Genomic DNA, 20274 nt, shown 5'->3' with positions numbered 1-20274 from the left:
CTGTGGCAGCTCTGGCCCTCTGGAATGAACTCCCTGCAGGGATTCGGACCCTCACCTCTCTCCAGGCCTTCCGAAAAGCCGTCAAAACCTGGCTTTGCCGGCAGGCCAGGGGGTGATGAGTTCCCTCCCCTCTCGACATGTATGGTTCTGCGACTGTTGCTTTTCGTTTTTATGTTCCCCTTTTTTCCCCTTGAATTGTTTGCCGCCCTGAGTCCTCCCGGAAAAGGGCGGCATACAAATAATAAAATTCTATTCTATTCTAATTGTGGTTGTAATTCGAGGACTACCTGTATGCTAATTTCTTTCCTTAATGCCCTGGGTCCCTATTCCAGAGTGGTGACACACAGAACTACGGAAGACCATTTAATTAATTCCTTTTCCCATTCCTATCAAGTTGGCAGGAATAGCCAACACTCCAGAAGACAGGCTTAAGATACAGAAGGATCTTGACAAACTTGAACATTGGGCACTATCTAACAAAATGAAATTCAATGGTGAAAAGAGTAAGGTTCTACATTTAGGCAAGAAAAACGAAATGCACAGGTACAGTATAGATGGTACCTTGCTCAACAGTAGTAACTATGAAAGGGATCTTGGAGTCCTAGTGGACAACCATTTAAATAGGAGCCATCCATGTGCAGCAGCTGCCAAAAAAGCCAACACAATTCTAGGCTGCATAAACAGAGGGATGGAATGAAGATCACCTGAAGTGTTAATACCACTTTATAAGGCCTTGGTAAGGCCACACTTGGAATACGGCGTTCAGTTTTGGTCGCCACGATGTAGAAAAGATGTGGAGACTCTAGAAAGAGTGCAGAGAAGAGCAACAAAGAGGATTAGGGGACTGGAGACTAAAACATATGAAGAACGGTTGCAGGAACTGGGGATGTCTAGTTTAATAGAAAGAAGGGGAGACATGATAGTAGTGTTCCGATATCTCCTAGGTTGCCACAAAGAAGAGGGAGTCAAGCTGTTGTCCAAAGCGCCTGAGGGTAGGACAATAAACAATGGGTGGAAACTAATCAAGGTGAGAAGCAACTTAGAACTAAGGAGAAGTTTCCTGACAGTTAGAATTAAATCAATGGAACAACTTGCCTCCAGAAGTTGTGAATGCTCCAACACTGGAAGTTTTTAAGAAGATGTTGGATAACCAATTGACTGAAGTGTTGTAGGATTTCCTGCCTAGGCAGGGGGTTGGACTAGAAGACCTTCAAGGTCCCTCCCAACTCTGTTATTCTATTCTTTTAACGAGAAACCAGAAACGTCACCTCCAAAAGTTAAAGATCTTTATTTAACAAACACAAACTTAATTTAGCAAATAACATTCTTGCGGCTCATCAAGTAAACCCTGGAAAACACACCTGTAAGAAGGTGGCATACCTTGTACTGAACAGGTGAGTGCTTTCTGTTAAAAATAGAACACAGCCCTCTGGCAATTAATTAAAAGTTAAAAGAGTTCTAGAAATGGAATAAACAGATGTGCAAGTTACCACACAAGCGTGGTAACCTGTCACCCCAAAGATTCACCCTTAGGTGTCAACTAGGGGCCATGTTTATAAAAACCTGGAGATATCAGACCACAAACCGAGCAAAGGGTTATTTTGATCTGCTTCTGAAAGAATCTTCTGAAAAGACACACCCCGTTCCGACCTCTGGTATTTCATCCAATCTGGGATAGGACTACACTTCTGGCCTGACCATGGTGTTTTCATGTTCCTTCATTTTGGAGCTTTCATTCCTTTCAAGGAAACCATCAGACGTTTCTCCAAGGTCCTGCTCCTTCCATCCTGCACTGTTTCTCACACCCCTTTCACGAGCTGTTATGGGTTCAGACAACCAAGGGACCTCACTTCGTTGGAGTGGTAGCTTCTTGTTCGTTCACTTTCCCCAGCTGACAGCCATCTCCAGGGAGGTCCTCCTTGTTGGAATCAACCACCACATCCGCCCCTCCAGCCTTGTGTCCTGTCAGAGTGTCTACAGAAGGATTAGCCGCCATTTTGGTTTCTTCTTGGCCGACAAGATCTTTCTCCTCAACATCATGAGTGCTACAGCTTGCTCCTTGGTCCTCAGACGGGATCGCCTCACAGCCTTCTTCCAAAGAACTACTTTTGGGTACAACGTCTACTTTCCGCCTCTTGATCACCGTATCAAGGGATTCAATCTCCTTCCCATCTGGGATGTCCTCGTTGCCACCTTCGGGGGCCAAGAAGCTAACTTCCTCCTTCGTAATTACCACCTCGCCCAGATTATAGGAGATCCTCTCAATATCACTGGGGCTTTTAGAGGCCCCAGGGATATCTCCACTTAATCTGCTTAGCTTCCTCTTCTTAGCTTCCTTGAGGTTTTCTCCGTCAGCTTCACCCACACACTCATCGGCAGGGTCTTCCAACGGGCAATCGGAAGGTACTAGAACTTCTTCGCTGTGTTCCTTCTCTGCCTTGGTTGGCATCACCAATGCAAGCTGAGATTGGTTTGCATTTTTGGAAGTCTTACAGTCATCCACAGGCTTTATCTGAGGTTCTACAACCTCCCCATCTTGTAACAGGTCACCATCTTCTACAGAGCTGGTTTTCCTCCCGATATCTTTGTCCTGCACAGAGTTACTGTCTGAAAGGCTCAAGGTGGCACTAATGCTGGATACAGGCCGCTCCGTGTGGTTATGTTGTACTGTTGCGTCTAAATTGTGGCGAGCAACACAACTCTCTTCTGACAACCCACGTTCCTCTTTTTCCAGAGTTTCTCTAGCTTCCTTCTGCCCAGGTTTTTCTGTAAGCCTTTGAAGGATTGCTTGGCGTGCCTCAACACTGTCCTTCTCTACAACCTCTCCATCTTCTTCCTTGGCGCCTTCTTGTTCTTCTGGGTTATTCAGTAGTTTGAGGGACGGAGGTTTGAATTTCCGGAGTTTCTTGTGAGGCCCCCAGACAAATTCATGTTTTGGCTTGAAGTGTTGCCAGGCAAAATAGACCAACTCCCGACGTTTGGGTTTGTTTCGGACGGTGAACATGAAGTAGTCTAAGACGCTCCTTAGCACCCGAGGCAGCTGCTGATGGACCAAAGTCTCTGACAGGAAGAACTCCACCAGCTGCACTTGGTAGTTCTCGTAGCCCATCTCGCCCAAACATTTCAGGATGCGAGTGATCCGTAAATTGTTATGGCTGTACCTGAACAACAACAATAACAAACAATAATGTGACAAGGTGTGGAAGGGAAAAAATAGGTCAATTAAATACAATTGAGACATTGTTATGACAGAAAGTTCTCAACTTACGAACAGTTGCTTAGCAACCATTCAAAATTATGTGGGAGGGGGAAAAGATGACAATTAAGTACGATTGAAACATTAAAAAGTATAATTTAAAATCTGTATGACAAGTAGGCCTTGTCTTACGACAAGTTGCTTAGCAACCAAAGTTATGTGGGAGGGGGGAAAAAGAGGACAATTAAGTGCGATTGAGACATAAAAAATATAATTTAAAATCTGTATTAGAGGTAGGCCTCATCTTATGACCAGTTGCTTAGTAACCATTCAAAGTTATGCAGGGTGGAGAGAAGGACAATTAAGTACAACTGTGATATGAAAAACAGAATTTAAAGGGTTGTTATTACAGGTAGTTCTCGACTTAACGACCGGTTGTTTAGCAACCAGTCAAAGTTATGACAGCCTATCAGGGGAGGAGGACTATTGAGGATCTGGATTTGAAGTTCCAATGGTCATCTGCCTCCCCTCCCCCCCCCCAAGATATCCACGTGACCGAACTTCAGACATTTGACAACTGAGCTGACTTTAAGCATTTTTAAGGCTTAAATTTTATCGATCAAATTGTACATTGGCCAAAGCCCCTCTCTGAGGAGGATGGGCAGTTAAGAAGCATGAAAAATTAATTAATTAATTAATGGACATTTGCAGCGCAAATCATGTGACCATGTTTTACTATGCTTTGGTGGACAAACACCCCCCCCCCCCCAAATCAAAACAGTCCTAGGCTGCGTTAACAGAGAGATAGACTGGAGGCTAAAACATATGAAGAACGGTTGCAGTTTAATGAAAAGAAGGATTAGGGGAGACATGATAGCAGTCTTCCGATATCTCAGGGGCTGCCAGAAAACTTTTCCAGAGCATTTGAAATCAGGACAAGAAGCAACAGATGGAAACTATTCAAGGAGAGGAGCAACCTAGAATAAGGAGAAATTTCCTGGCAGAAGAATTAATCAGTGGAACAATTTGTCTCCAGAGGTTGTGGGTGCTCTAACACTGGAGATTTTAAAGAACAATTTGTCAAAAATGGTATAGTGTCTCTTGCTTGAGCAGGAGATGGACCAGAAGACCTCCAAGGTCCCTTCCAATCTTATTATAGAAGTGTGTCTTGATGCTGTCCTAACCTAACCAAACTCAGAACGGGGTGCTTTGAGCCGGACATGTTTTTCACACAAGAGCTACAGCCTGAAGGTTTCACAAAGAACCACTTCCAAAGGATGGTTTGTTACATCCAAGGGAGCTTATTGCTTGTACGAAATGAGAGTTTACTCATCAGCTGATCTTTGTCTGATCGAAGATAATTTTTGCAGCTCAGAGTTGAATTGTGGGGATCCTTGGTGCTCCTTGACTTGGTGATTTTCGTGCAGACATTGCATTACCCAACTGGGTAACTTCATCAGTGCCAGAAGGGAGTGGAACTGGGTACTCAAACAAATCAGCCATCATCAATCTCTGTGTGTGTGTGTGTGTGTGTGTGTATGTGTATATATATAACCAGCTGTGTGTGTTTATGTTCCAGCATAACTCTGGACTGCCTTGAGCAATTTCAACCAAACTTGGTACACAGATGACTTACTTTCTGGAAACAAATACTGTGGGGGGTAAGACACCCCTAGCATCCCTCGTGGTTTGTGTTCTGTTAAGATACAGCCTGTTGTGCCTTAAAATGGCTTCTACCCTACTGCCGTAAAATGGCTTCTACTATACAGTGCAGTGGAGTTGCCATGGTAACGGCTTCACAGTACTCCACAAGGGGGCTCCCTCTGGTAAGGGGGAAAATCCAACATTAGAAATTATGTTTGGTCCGGACATTTTCCCCCTATAAATAAATACCCGGGCAACGCCAGGTTGTCAGCTAGTAGGCATATAAAACAACATCTACATGTCACTCAAAAAAGACAATCAAAAAGCCCCATAGGAAAAGAAAAACTCCTTACCAGCAATCAGTACCCATATGACCAGAGATTCACATTGAGGCAAACAGTGGATCAAAAACGAAGTAAGCAATACCCAAATCAAACAAATACTAATGCAGAAAAAATGATGAAGAGCCGAGGTGGCACAGTGGGTAGAGTGCAGTACTGCAGGCCACTTCAGCTGACTGCTATCTGCAGTTCAGCGGTTCAAATCCCATCGGCTCGGGGTTGACTCAGCCTTCCATCCTTCCGAAGTGGGTAAAATGAGGACCCGGATTGTTGTTGGGGGCAATATGCTGACTCTGTAAACCGCTTAGAGAGAGCTGAAAGCCCTATGAAGCGGTATATAAGTCTAACTGCTATTGCTATTCAATAGCAAATAACAACCTAATCAAGGAACCGCCAAGGACACTCCCTCCAACGTTGACACAATATAAAAACAAGATTAAAATCCACTCCCTTCGAGCACTGATGACGTTACCTAGTTGGGTGATGAAACGTCTGCAAGAAAACAACCAAGCTCAAGAGAGCACCAAGGACCCCATAATCAAAGTCTATGCTGACCATCGGGTTCAATTCATATACAGCAATTCTGATAAGGTGCCAGTTATGAAGCTCACCCCCCCCCCCCCCCAAGCAGGCCGGTGAAAGCAGGCCAAGAGATCATCTCTGAAGAAACTCACCGATTGAGGTTTCCGAATCGCTCACACCAGTTTTCCGCTTTACTCAGTTCTCCGGTTTCCTCGTTGATTAAGTTGATGCCGTAAAATTTCAACATGAGTTTATAAGCCCGGACGAACCTCTCCATGACTTCTTTAGATTTCTTGAAGGCCTGAGAGACGTCAAAGACGATATCAAATCACCCCTCTAGTCCATTTAGGCATATGAGAAAATACCACGTCAAATATCTAGCAGTAGGTGTCAGGCCTGGGAACCATTGGGCCTTCAGGCCTGCCACAATTTCTACGGTGGGAAAACGGGAGGTGGAATTATATGGAGTATGGGAGAGATGTAGTCTAAATAACATTCCTTTCTCAGAGAGTCAAGGACGTCTTGCCCTGCAGCTGCAATGGTGTGACTGGGAGGCATCTCCTGATTTGGACGGTGCCTGATTGGGCCATGGGATGGACATGTGGGAGCTGGGCAGGGACGTGAACTTTCTTTTGGGTGGGGAAAACCTGGAAGCTTTCGGATTCGGGTTTTCCCAGATGTGCCAATAGGGCGTCTCTAATAAAATGATTTGATTGATTTTTGATTTTATTAAACTTGTATGCCGCCCTATTCCCCGAGGGGACTCAGGGCGGCTAACAAACCCAATAGGGAAAAGGGGGAGTAGAAAAAACAAAGAAGACAAAACAAATACAGAAAACAATTTAAAAACTCATCAACAGCCGCAACAATTCGAGTGGGGCTGGGAACTCATCGGCCCCAGGCCTGTCGGAACAGCCAGGTTTTAACGGCTTTGCGGAAAGCCTGAAAGGTGGTGAGGGTCCGAATCTCCACGGGGAGATCGTTCCAGAGGGCCGGAGCAGCCACAGAGAAGGCTCTCCCCTGGGAGGCCCATGACAACAAAAAGGTTATCCATCACTGTCTTAGTCCCTCGTTCCCGTGCATTTTAAAAATAGGTAAAAGGTATGAATCACTTCCAAAATGTGATGCTCTACGCTGGGCTAAAGAGTGTGGAGGCAATCAGACAAAACATCAAAACTTCAATTTCATGGATGAGATGGGATATTATAAAAACGAGACAAGATTCTTCCTACCTCAATTTCTTGGCGCGTGAGGCGTTTGGCGTGATAATTCATCCCTTGTTCACGCAAAGGAAACAGCCTGGAAGGAACAAAACACTTGCCGGTCAGAAAATATGTTTTTTAAAAAAAAAATCAGAAAGAAACACTCATTTTAAAGATGTGAAGACACTAGAAAGAGTGCAGAGAAGAGCAAAAAGGATGACTAGATGGTAAAACATATGAAAAATGGTTTCAGGAACTGGGCATGTCTCGTTTAATGGAAAGAAGAACTAGGGGAGACATGATAGCAGTGTTTCAATATCTCAGGGGTTGCCACAAAGAAGAGGAAGTCAAGCTATTCTCCAAGGCACCTGAGGATAGAACAAGAAGCAATGGATGGAAACTAATCAAAGAGAGAGGCAACTTAGAACTGAGGAGAAATTTCCTGACAGTGAGAACAATTAATCAGTGGAACAGAAGTTGCCTCCAGAAGTTGTGAATGCCCCAACACTGGAAGTTTTTAAGATGTTGGATAGCCATTTGTCTGAAATGGCATAGGATTTTCTGCCTAAGCAGGAGGTTGGATTAGAAGACCTCCAACTATTCTATTCCATTCCATTCAGCAAAATAAATATAGGTAGTCCTTGACTTACAACTATTCATTTCGTTACCATTTAAAGTTACAACAATATTGAAAAAGGTGCCGTTAACAGAAAGTTCACTCTGACAGAAGTATAGGGGCCTTGGAGGTCTTCTAGGCCAACCGGGAGTATACAGACGACCATATACCATTCCAGTGAAATGTAAGATTGAAATTCAGACATTTCACTTACATTTAAGGCACAGAAGAGATTAAAAATTGGACACATAAAAGACAGCGTGTATTTACAACTAGCCAATAATCGGCATTGCCCGGGCATTTATTTATAGGGGGAAAAGGTAATTTGTAATGTTGGATTTTCCCCTTTACCGGAGGGAGCCCCCTTGTGGAATACTGTGAAGCCGTTGCCATGGCAACTCCACTGCGCTGCACACTAGAAGCCATTTTATAGCAATACAGTAGAAGCCATTTTAAGACACAACAAACTGTATCTTAACAGAACACACAGTCCGAGGGGTTTTAGAGGTTTCTTACTCTCACAATATTTGTTTCCAGAGAGTAAGTCATCTGTGTACCAAGTTTGGTTGAAATTGCTTGAGGCATTCCAGAGTTATGCTGGAATATACATACACATACGGCTGTTTTTATATAGAGAGATGGTTGCAGTATCCCAGGGATATGTAATTGCTGTTTGCGAGCTTCCTGTCTTGGTTTTTGACACACAAAGTCACCCGGGAAAGCTACTCACTTAACGACCATGCAATTCACTTAAGAACTGCGGCAAAAAAAGTCCGCGACTCAGTTAGCAATCGCCTTGCTTAGCAATGGAAATTCTGGACGTAAGTTGGGGAGTACGTGTACAAAAACGTACATGCCATACAAGCTATGTGCCGGCTTCCAGCAATTTTTTTTTTGAAATATTTTTTTTTCTGGACCCCATCATGCATTTAAATGAAAGTACATTAATTTTACCACTGAATATATGAATGGTTTTCTTCCAAAACGCTGTAGTTATCTTGCCACATGTCAAGGAGATCTTCGATGTACAGACCTTCGAAAGAAAGAGGAAAGGAAAAAGGATTCACGGATTATGAATGACTGCGGAGGAGGAGGGAGTAGAAGAAACGTTCAGATGGGTTACAAAATACAAAATGGGGAACACAGGGAGTCCTCAACTTACAACCTCAATTGGACCTACTAAGCGAGACAGTTGATTTTTGCACCTTTTTAATGATCTTTCTTGCCACCGTTGTTAAGTGAACCATTACAGTGGTGATGTCAGTAAGACGGTTGTTAAGTGAATCTGGCTTCCCCCAAGGGCTTTGCTTGTCAGAAGATCACAAAAGTGGACTGCGTGACCCCGGGACTCTGCAACTGTCATAAATACGATCCTGTTGCCAAGCGTCCGAATTTCGATCGCGTGACCATGGGGATGTCGCAACGGTGGTAAGCGTGAAAACTGGTCATCGGTCATTTTTTTTCAGTGCCGTGTTGATTTTGAACGGTCACTGAATGAATTGTTATAAGTTGAGTATTCCTTTGTAAGTCGTGAAAAAAAGATCTTTTGATGGACAGCACTGATTTTGGCAGATGTTCAAGGCAGATCAGGTAAAAATGAGGTTCTACTGGGCAGATGTGGGCATTTTATACCCCCCCTCTCCCAGGTCATCTTTGACTCTTTGGCTCTCTCTGTCTGCCTTGCATGGACTGCTTTTATTTTGAAGGCAAACTGCGATTCCCCCTCCCTCCCAATTTACAATTGGTTCGCTTAATTGGTTCGTTGACTCTCCGAGATTCCTTGCCAAGTTCTGCAGATATCGGCCTGGCAGCTCTCCAAGCCAGATAAGGTCTGTGACTGTAAATCCTCCCCTGAAAGACTTTGCTGGATGTGAATGAGCAGAATTCAGTTCACCGACAAAACCGCGAAGCCCTTATCCGCACCGACATAAGCGCGGAGGGCAAATCCGTGCCGTCCGAAGCGCTAAGGAAAAACGCGACCCTACCGCGATGACATAATCGCGGAGGGCAAATCCGCGCCTTCCGAAGCACTCAGCACCCTAAACCTAACCCTAACCCCTAAACCTAATCCTAACCCTTACCTTAATTTAAATCGGCTTTCTGCCGCCGCGCTGTTTTAAAGCGCCCTTCTGTCGCCGCGCTGTTGTCGCTGCGGTGATGATGTCGCGGTGGTAACGTCGTGGCTTTAGCAACGCGGTTTTGTCGCTGCTATTTTGACGAGCGCGGTTTTGTCGGGCCACGCAGAATTCACAGTCAATTAATAAAAAGGTTTTTTTTTTTGTTGGGACCAGGAGACCTTGGCTTTACAACTCTGGGTGTGGAATTTACCACAGAAGCCCTGCCAGGCCTCATTTCTCCTTAGAAGTTCAAGGATTCCTCTGAATGAGGGCAAATTTAGCCTGGGAATTTGGCTTACTGCAATTATTTTCTATTGCTGCCCTGCTGAGTTCAGGAGGCCAAATGAGATTTAAAACCCCCTTTTTTTTGCAAAACTCACTTGAACCACAAACACTCCGAGGGAACACTGTCAGGAGTAATTATTTCTAATCATTTGGTTTCTAGTTACAGAAAGAAAGGTATGTCCATGTATCTGCAGGTGTGGAAGAGGGAAAGAAAATTAGGCTCTGAATTCTGTCTCTGGGTGAAGCGATCCTTGACTTACAACCACAATTGGACCAACATTTATTTTAGTAAGAGAGAAAGCTGTTAAGTGAGTTTTGCCTCATTTTACAACCTTTCTCGTTATTGTTGTTAAGTAAAAGTAAAGGTTCCCCTCGCACATATGTGCTAGTTGTTCCCGACTCTAGGGGGCGGCGCTCATCTTCGTTTCAAAGCCGAAGAGCCAGCGTTGCCCAAAGACGTCTCCGTGGTCATGTAGCCGGCAGGACTAAATGCCGAAGGCGCATGGAATGCTGTTACCTTCCCACCAAAGGTGGTTCATATTTTTCTACTTGCATTTTTACTTGCTTTCAAACTGCTAGGTTGGCAGAAGCTGGGACAAGTAACGGGAGCTCATTCCGTTACGCGGTGCTTGAATTCGAACCACCGACCTTTCTGATCAACAAGCTCAGAGTCTTCGCCACCACGTCCCTCGTTGTTAAGTAAATCACTGCAATTATTAAGCTAATAGCCGAGGTGGCGCAGTGGTTAGGGTGCAGTACTGCAGGCCACTTCAGCTGACTATTATCTGCAGTTCAGCGGTTCTAATCTCACCGGCTCAAGGTTGACTCAGCCTTCCATCCTTCCGAGGTGGGTGAAATGAGGACCCAGACTGTGGGGGCAATATGCTGACTCTGTAAACTGCTTAGAGAGGGCTAAAAGCCCTATGAAGCGGTCTATAAGTCTAACTGCTATTGCTATTGCTAATAACATGGTTGTTAAGCGAACTGACTTCCCCATTGTCTTTGGTTCTCTGAAGTACATGCCAAGTTGCGAAGCATTCAAATTTTGATCACATGACCATGGGGATGCTGCAATGGTTGTTGAGTATGAAAACGATCATAAGTAACTTTTTCCCATGCTATTGTAACTTCAAACAGTCATTATATGAACTGTTGTAAGTCAGGAGGAGAGGAAGGAAAGGAGAGAAGCTAGAAAGAAAGAAAGAAAGAAAGAAAGAAAGAAAGAAAGAAAGAAAGAAAGGAAGAAAGGAAGGAAGGAAGGAAGGAAGGAAGGGGAGAGTGGAAAGAACGGGAGGGAGGAACAGAGGGGAAAAGGGGAAGGAAGGAAGGAAGGGGAGAGTGGAAAGAACGGGAGGAAGGAACAGAGGGTAAAAGGGGAAGGAAGAAAGGAAGGAAGGGAGAGTGGAAAGAAAGGGAGGAAGGAGCAGAGGGGAAAAGGGGAAGGAAGGAAGGATGGAAGGAAGGAAGGAAAGCCTTTAACTAAATGCAATGTATTGCCATGTCAAAAGCCAACAGGAAAACCCAATTATGATCCGCACCCTTCCCGTTAGAAAACCAAGCATTTTCAAAAGCCTTACCCCGGGGCAAAAAATTAACTTCATTTTTGTAAAAGCTCAGATTCCACATTTCTTCCTCGCTGACCTCAGCTTCTTCCAATCCCTGGAAGATAAAAGGGAGAGAGGGAGGGAGAGAGAGATGGAAGGGAGGTAATAAGCAAATAGGGGTATTATTAATTCATTCACAATTAAACACAGTTATCAAGAGTTCTTAAAGACTATTTCTACCCATAAATAATTTCTGTCCCATTCTTAACAACTTACTCCTTCTATGCACCCCAAATACTTTACGGGTCCCAATACAAAGACCCTCACTATTCCGATAACTCAAGTTGTATCAGAAAAAGCAAACACAAACTTTTTTTAAAAAAATATTATGGCCTCCCAACTTGAATAATTGCAATGCAGGGTGGTGTGTAATCGGTAAGCAGGGGAAAATCGGGTCAAAACAATAGCAAAAATTAACAGGCATTTTAACCCAAATTTCTATTATACCCCTCTAGCTGGAAACTCAACGTAACGATAATGGGCAGGAAATCTTACCGGATAATGCCGCCTATATTTCTGCATATCTCTGGCTGCGTTCCAGTTACGGCTACTTATGCTCTAATTAAAAAAGAGAAAATAAAAGAGCTTTATTTTTAAAGTCTAAATCTTACAAAAGGCCTCTTCCAAACAACTGCAAAAGAAAATACGACTGATTATAATTTCCTTTGATTTAGCGACATTCTGCCATCTCACTTTTCCTCTAGAAGTTCAATATAGTGAAAACATTTGTTTTCCCTTCTAATTTATATGAGTTGAGACAGACTCTCTTTATTTTCGTTTAGGAAAATACTGAAAAATCTACCTTGTATTTTAGTTCATTTAGAGACTGAACACTTTTCTTATTCTTTCTCATCTCTCTCTCTCTCCCTCTACCCACCCATTATCTATCATCTATCTATCTATCTATCTATCTATCTATCTATCTATCTATCTATCTATCTATCTATCTATCTATCTGTATCGATTTATCTATCATCTATCAATCAATCTGTATCTATCTATCATCTATCTGTATCTATCTATCTGTATCTATCTATCTATCTATCTATCTATCTATCTATCTATCTATCTATCTATCTATCATCTATCATATATCTATCTGTATCGATTTATCTATCATCTATCATATATCTATCTGTATCGATTTATCTATCATCTATCTATCTGTATCTATCTATCTATCAATCTGTATCTATCTATCATCCATCTATCATCCATCCATCTATCTATCTATCTATCTATCTATCTATCTATCTATCTATCTATCTATCTATCTATCTATCTCTGTCTGTCTATATCTATCTATCTGTATCTATCTGTATCTATCTATCTATCTATCTATCTATCTATCTGTATCTATTTATCTGTATCTATCTATCTATCTATCTATCTATCTATCTATCTATCTATCTATATCTATCTATCTATCTATCTGTATCTATCTATCTATCTGTATCTATCTATCTATCTATCTGTATCTATCTATCTATCTATCTATCTATCTATCTATCTATCTATCTATCTATCTATCTATCTATCTATCTATCTATCTATCTATCTATCTATCTATCTATCTATCTATCTATCTATCTACTATATTTTGATAAATTATCTAGAATTATTGGAACTGAGGAACATTTAAATCAGTACTTCTGTCTAGAATAGGGACTACAAACTTGGCAACTTTCGGTCTTCAACTCCCAGAATTCCTCAGCTAGCCATGCTGGGAGTTCAACTCCATGAGTCTTAAAGTTGCCAAGGTTAGAGACCGCAGGTGTAGAATTGTGTTAATCAGGTGGCATAATTTGGAACTGCCAAGCAAGCAAACAAACAAACCTGATTTAGACTTCACTTCAGTGATAAATCAAACTCTTGAATCTCCCTATCAGGTGTGCATAAAAGCACACACACGTACACTTTGGCATGCTCACATCAATGCAGAACATCAGTCAATATGCTTGAGGCATATTGACTGGGTAGTTCAATCTTAACACTCCTGGGCCTTGACAGATATCAAGATTAGCCTGGGTGAAGAGACACTGAACAATGCACGCATAGTAATGTCTTGATCCCTGGGATCTGCAGACTGTATCTTATGTTCTATAGCAGTGTTTCTCAACCTTGGCATTTTGAAGGTGCATGGACTTCAACTCCCAGAATTCCCTAGCTAGAGTTGAAGTCCACACATCTTCTAATTCAGTGTTGGTGAACCTTTTCGGTACTGTTAGGAATATAATTTAACGGTTGGGTTGGCGATATATAAATCATGTAACAATGTTGTACCTGTTTCTTTAAATCATACTGTAAAATGTGATTGGTTGCTGTTTTCCTCAATCGGCCATAAGAGGGAGCCAGAATCACTGTTAGATGCTGATCTGATCTGAGTGTTTGGAAGCTGGCTGTTAGAAGTGCCGTATAGTGATCAGCGTGAGCTATTGTAAGTTTTGCAAACTTTGTGTACCGGACTGTTTGTATGATTATGGACTATGTTATTTGGCTTATCACTTAACTGAAAGACATTGATGACTGACTGTCTTATCCGTGTATGACATGGACTGTTTGATGGACTCTGATACCTCTATTTCCATGAAAGTAAAAGCCTATTTAAACTGCAGTGTCTTTGTATGCTGGTTTGTGTGTTCTCCAACACAACTCTCACAATGCTTCTCTGAACTAATTCGCTCTCCCAACGGGGAGCTTACCTAACAGGTACCAAGTGCCAAAATGGGAGCGCATGCGCAGGGGGGAACACTGGAAATGGGAAGAGCAGTTCCTCTTCCTGAGCTTCCAGTTTCTGGCGTGCGCATGTCCGTGGGTCACCTGGTCTTCCGGTTTTTGCTATGTACGCATAGGCAAGCACCAGCTGGTTGGTGTGCATGTGCCTGCCGGAAACTGGAAGCTCAGCTTCCTGGCCTGCACATGCGCGCCAGGGGGCTGCTCTTCCAGTTTCCGGTGCTCCCATGCATGCGAAGACCGAACCCGGAAGAGAAATAGGTGATGGCTGGCGTGCCCGGAGAGATGCGCTGTGCACCACTTCCAGCATTAACAGATTAACAGAGTTGGAAGGGACCTTGCAGGTCATCTAGTCCAACCCCCTGCCCAAGCAGGAGACCCTACAACTGAACTCACAACCTCCTGATTGTGAGGTGAGAACTCCACCTCTAGGCCACAGCAGCCATAGATTCCCCATCACGGTTCTAAATGCTAAGGTTGAAAAACCCTGCTGTATCTATATATTGTATATTCTTACATGCTTGGTTGTGGGAGAAATATTGTGGATATTCAGAAACCAAGGGCGAATGTATTCAGAAAGCATCCATGTTTGATCAAAATCTCACCTCTTTTTATGCATGACCAACATCTGACCTCTTTTAGTACTCGTGATGGATAATGGACTTAATGAAGGATATGATGGATACTCAACCTAATGTCAAAGGCATTGTTTTGCTAAAGAATTAGACGCCAGCTGGTTTTCATAATCTCTGCACACAATATAGTGTCAAGTTTAGAAAACAATGCAGGTGGGACTTGAATTGTTTGAGGGCAGTTTTGATAATAGAAGGCCTTGTCATAACTCTCGCTACTTTTATTCATTGTTCATAGTATGATTCCCCCCCCCGGCCCCCGGGGGATTTTTTGGCACATTGTTGTTTTAGTTCACTTTATCTCAGTGTCATGTTTTTGAATGCATTATGTACTGAAACACCGGTATATATGTCATTAGTCTGAACATCTATATATATAAAAATGGCTCTGTGTGTATGTTCCAGCATAACTCTGGAACGCCTCGAGCAATTTCAAGTAAACTTGGTACACAGATGACTTACCCCCTGGAAACAAATACTGTGGGGGTAGGACATCCCTTAAACCCGTCGGGGGGAGGTATTCTATTAAGATACAGCCTGTTGTGCCTTAAAATGGCTTCCACTGTACTGCCTTAAAATGGCTTCTACTGTGCAACGAAGTGGAGTTGCCATAGTAATGTATTCACAGTACTCCACAAGGGGGCTTCCTCTGGTAAGGGTGAAAACCCAACATTAGAAATCACGTTTGGTCCAGACATTTTCCCCCTATAAATAAATAAATACCTGGGCAATGCCAGGTTATCAACTTGTTTATCAAATTTTTCATTTAGCTCACTATCCATCATGTGCTGTAAAAAGAGTTCATTTGTTGGTCGAGGCTGCAAAGAGGTTATACAGGTAGTCCTGGACTTACAACCATTCATTTAACAACCGCTCAATGTTATGTTAGCACTGAAAACAGAGACTTGCAATTGGTCCTTACACTTATGACTGCTGTAGCATTTCCATGGTCATCTGAGCAAAATTCAGGCACGTGGTAAATCCACCCGTAAAGGTAATCCTCGACGTACGACCACAACTGAGCCCAAAATTTCTGTTGTTAAGTGAGACATTTGTTAGGTGAGTTTTGTCCCATCTTACGACCTTTCTTGACAGCGTTCTTAAGTGAAACACTGCAGGTGCTAAGTTACTAGCAAGGTTGTTAAGTGAATCTGGCTCCCCCATTGACTTTGCTTATCAGAAGGTTGCAAAAGGGGATCGCATGACCCCGGGACACTGCGACGGTCATAAATACGAGCCAGTTGCCAAGTGTCTGAATTTTGGTCGTATGATCATGGGGATGCTGCAACAGTTGTAAGTGTGAAAAACCAACATAACTCACTTTTTTTGCAGCGCCCCTGTAACTTTGAACGGTCACTAAATGAAGCGTTGTAAGTCGAGGACTACCTGTATTTGCGACCGTTTCAGGGATCCACATGATCACCATTTACGACCGTCCCTGGCAAGCAGTCAATGAGGGGACCTGGATTTGCTTAAAGACCATATGGTTCACTTAACAACCGTAGCGATTTGTTTAATAACCATGGCAAAAATGTTTTAAAATTGGGGTGTGACTCATTTAACAACCACCTGGCTTAGCCATGTAAATTCTTGGCCCAACTGCGAACCATGTATTCGTTCTGGTTTTGCTCGCCTTTGGTTTCTAAATATGAGAAGAAAACTTCCAACAGCCAGCAGGAGTGATTAAAAATCATGGCTCTCCCGTTCCAGAAGAGAATTTCCCTACCTTAACTCCTCCTGTTGAAAGTCCTGGTTTTCGCCATTCCTGAAGAGAAAACACACTTTTAAAAATAATTATAGAACACGAGAGAATAAATAGAATAGAAATAAGGAATAAAAATAAGGAACAGAATAGGAATGGAATAGAAAATAGAATAGAATTAAGGAATAGAATAAGAATAGAATAGAAATAGGAAAGGAATAAAATAGAAAAGAAATAAGGAATAAAATAAATAGAACAGAATAAAAAGAATAGAATAGAAATAAGGACTAGAATAGGAATAGGAATGGAATTGAATAGAAATAAGGAATAGAATAAGAATAGAATAGAAAAGAACGGAATAAATAGAATAGAATAGACATAAGGAATAAAAATAAGGAATAGAATAATAGAATAGAATAAAATAGAAATAAGGAGTAGAACAGGAATAAAATAAGAACAGAATAGAATAAAGTAAATAGAATAGAATAAGAAATAAGGAATAGAAATAGAATAAAATTCTTTATTGCCCAAGAGTGATTGGACACACAAGGAATTTGCCTTCGGTGCACAAGGTCTCAGTGTACATAAAAGCTATAAGTGATCATAGTTATCATAAAATTATATTTATCATAAATCATAAGATACAGCATCCCAGAGGCCAAAAACGCACAAGACCCTGTGATTTTTCTCAATTTAGTTCTTACAGAGTAGCATTTCAAACCTTTTACCCAGGAGCCATTGATTTTCTGACTCATAAAATAGCTTTCTGACTCATAAAATATGCTGGGAGCTCATTAGGTTTCGTTTCTTCACTCATCCGGCAAAAGTAAATTCTGTTTCTCTTTCCTAGATTTTTCTTGCAAGTTTTACTTTCCATTTCCACTGGAGCATTCAGTTTAGTTTCATTTTAGTTGTTATTTATTGTTTCATACCAGAATTTTTAATTATATATTTACTGAGGGGTTTTTTTTTTTGTTGTTCTGGTCTCTGACTGTAATAAACTGAATAAAAATAAAACAAAACTGGAGTAAACAGAACATGAATTTTCTTCCTGAATCTTAGAATTTGCATGAAAAGGGACAAAATTGTCTGAAAAAGGAAAAATAAAAATAAAAGATATCTGCTGGGGTTATTGTTATTATTTTTTTTGACCGCCAGCTAGTTTTAGCGTTGTTTTGAATTGTTCCTAAACATGGTGAGAAATGCTGTACAAGCAGAACTGAGGCCCAAATTTCCATTGTTTTGCCCCATTTTGTTAAGTGAGACATTTATTAGAAGTGAGTCTTGCCCCATGTTACCTTTCTTGCCATTGTTGTTAAATGAATCATCGAAGTTAAGTTAGTAACATGGTTATTAAGTGAATCTGGCATTTGTTAAATGAGTTTTACCCCATTTTACGAACCTTCATCATAGATGCTAAGTGAATCACTGCAGTTCTTAAGTTAGTAACATGGTTGTTAAGTGAATCCGGCTTTCCCGTTGACTTCGCTTGTCAGAAGGTTGCAAAAGGGGATCACGACCCCGGGACACTGCAACCGTCATAAGTATGAGTCAGTTGCCAAACATTGAAATTTTGATCATGGGACCATGGGGGGTTGCTGCAACGGTTGTTAAGTGAAAAATGGTCATAAATCACTTTTTTTGCACTGCCGGTTGTAACTTTGAATGGTCACTAAATGAATTGTTGTAAGTCGAGGACTACCTGTATTTCATTAACCGGTTAGGTAAGATCACAGCATTTGAAACCACCAAGCTGAGAGAGCATCAAGGACCCCCACATGGATGCATTCATTAAATTTATAGGATTACCTATGTGACTGTATACCAATCAAATTAAACAACCATTATACAAAGAACAATTGGTCTAAAAAAAAATAAGACGATCATAATTAAAAATTAAAGTACTATTAAAAATGAAAATATACCACCCAAAGGCAAGAAGAAAATAATAGACCAAACACAACAATGGAGAAATGGTTCTCATTCCTTGGGACCCCTATGGCTTGTGACATAACCAGATCTTGAGGGATTTCAGGAATATCAAGAGGGATGGATCTAATTGAAGGGGGGGGGGTGTTCGGTAAAATGGGGGGGGGGGCAGATGAGAAGGCCTGCCTCCTGGGACCCCCTTAAACGTTAGTCCCCCGCAGATGCTATTTACAACTTGTCTTCTCTGCCAGATCTCAATCAATCAATCAGAATAGAGCTGGAAGGGACACCTTGGAGGTCTTCTAGTCCAACCCCCTGCTCATGTAGGAGAGGCTGTACCAAGGATGGTGAACCTTTTTCTTATGGTGTGCCACAATTGTGCGTCTGCGTGCCATCGCACGCATGCCCATACCAATTAATCTTCCCAGCCCACATGCGCATGTGACACCCCCCCACCCCCACCCCATACATGCACAAACCCTCCCCAGGCTCCAGAGACTTTTCTGAAGCCCGGGGAGGGCGAAAACAGCCTCCACCGGAAGCCAGAAATGGATCGTTTCCGAACTTCTGGTTGGCCCGTGGGAGGCATTTTTCGCCCTCCCCAGGCTTCAGGAAAACCTCCGGAGGCTGGGGAGGGCGAAAAACGCCCCCAACGAGCCAACCAGAAGTTTGGAAATGAACTTATGGTTGGTGTGGCAGCAAATATGGCTCGATGTGTGCCATTGGTTCATCATCATGGTGCTATACCATTTCAGACAAGGTCCTGTCCAGACAAGTGATTACATCGGCCTGTCTCATAGACAGGGAGAGGTGGACCGTCAAGTAAACCGCCTCCCTTGCCAATTAAGTCCTTTAAAGGAGAGGTCTCCAACCTCAACAACTTTAAGACTTGTGAACTCCAACTCCCAGAATCCCCCAGCCAGCAGGTTAGAGACCCCTGCTTCAAAGGTTAAAACCAGCACTTTGAATTGGGCCGGAGAAGCAAATCTGGGAGTGACTTACGGCCACAACTGGGCCCAGCATTTATGGTGCTAAGCGAGACGTTTGCTAAGCGAGGTTGTCTCGTTTTACGACTTTTCTTGCCCCCGTTGTTAAGCGAACCCTTGCAGCTGGTTCAATGAGTAACACGGTGGTTAAGTGAATCTGGCTTCCCCATCGACTTGGCTTGTCAGAAGGTCGCAAGAGAGAATCCCGTGACCCCAGGATATATGCAATGGTCATATATGTGAGTCAGTTGCCAAACATCCAAATTTCAATCATATGATCATAGGGCTGCAGCAAAAACGATGCTAAGTCATTTTTTTAATGCTGTTGTAACTTCGGTCACTAAAAGAACTGTTGTAAGTCGGGGACTACCTGTATACCTAACTGTCTCTATCGGTGCATTCTCCCCCAGCTGAAGCATCCATTTGGAGACTCTTCAAGGGCAGCCCCACAGTACAGGCAGCCCTCGACTTACGACAGTTCGCTTAGCGACCGTTGCAAGGTCCCAAGGCCACTGGATGCCCTTCCAGCAAGCAAAGTCAAGGGAGGGGAGAAGCAGGATTCGCTTAACAACCTGCTCCCTCACTTAACAACCACAGCGATTCCCCTTTAACCACCCGGGGTGAGAGAGAGAGAGAAGTCGTAGGAGGGGGGCCAAATCCTCCGAACCCCTGTCTCGCTTAGCCACAGAAGCGATGGGCTGGATGGCGGCTGTAGTTGAGGACTCCCACCTTCCAGCGGCCAGTGAGATCCCATAGATTGGGCCT

The 20274-nt window shown here is 42.7% G+C and overlaps 1 protein-coding gene across 1 annotated transcript; it reads right to left on the bottom strand.

Moving 5' to 3' along the window:
- Nucleotides 1–1269: 1269 nt before the first annotated feature.
- On the bottom strand, nt 1270–16703 carry OGFR (opioid growth factor receptor). The gene is given in 9 exon segments (XM_032218098.1): nt 1270–1852; nt 1854–3161; nt 5856–6004; nt 6936–7002; nt 8476–8554; nt 11501–11582; nt 12023–12085; nt 15815–15925; nt 16619–16703. Coding segments are annotated over 7 exon segments (1884 nt in total). The 5' UTR covers nt 12050–12085; nt 15815–15925; nt 16619–16703; the 3' UTR covers nt 1270–1680.
- Between the last annotated feature and the right edge of the window lie 3571 nt (nt 16704–20274).

This window comes from Thamnophis elegans, chromosome 5 (genome assembly GCF_009769535.1).
Source record: "Thamnophis elegans isolate rThaEle1 chromosome 5, rThaEle1.pri, whole genome shotgun sequence".
NCBI lineage: Eukaryota > Metazoa > Chordata > Lepidosauria > Squamata > Colubridae > Thamnophis > Thamnophis elegans.
The sequence above is the reverse complement of the archived record's forward strand: the minus strand, read 5'-3'. Positions and strand labels throughout refer to the sequence as shown.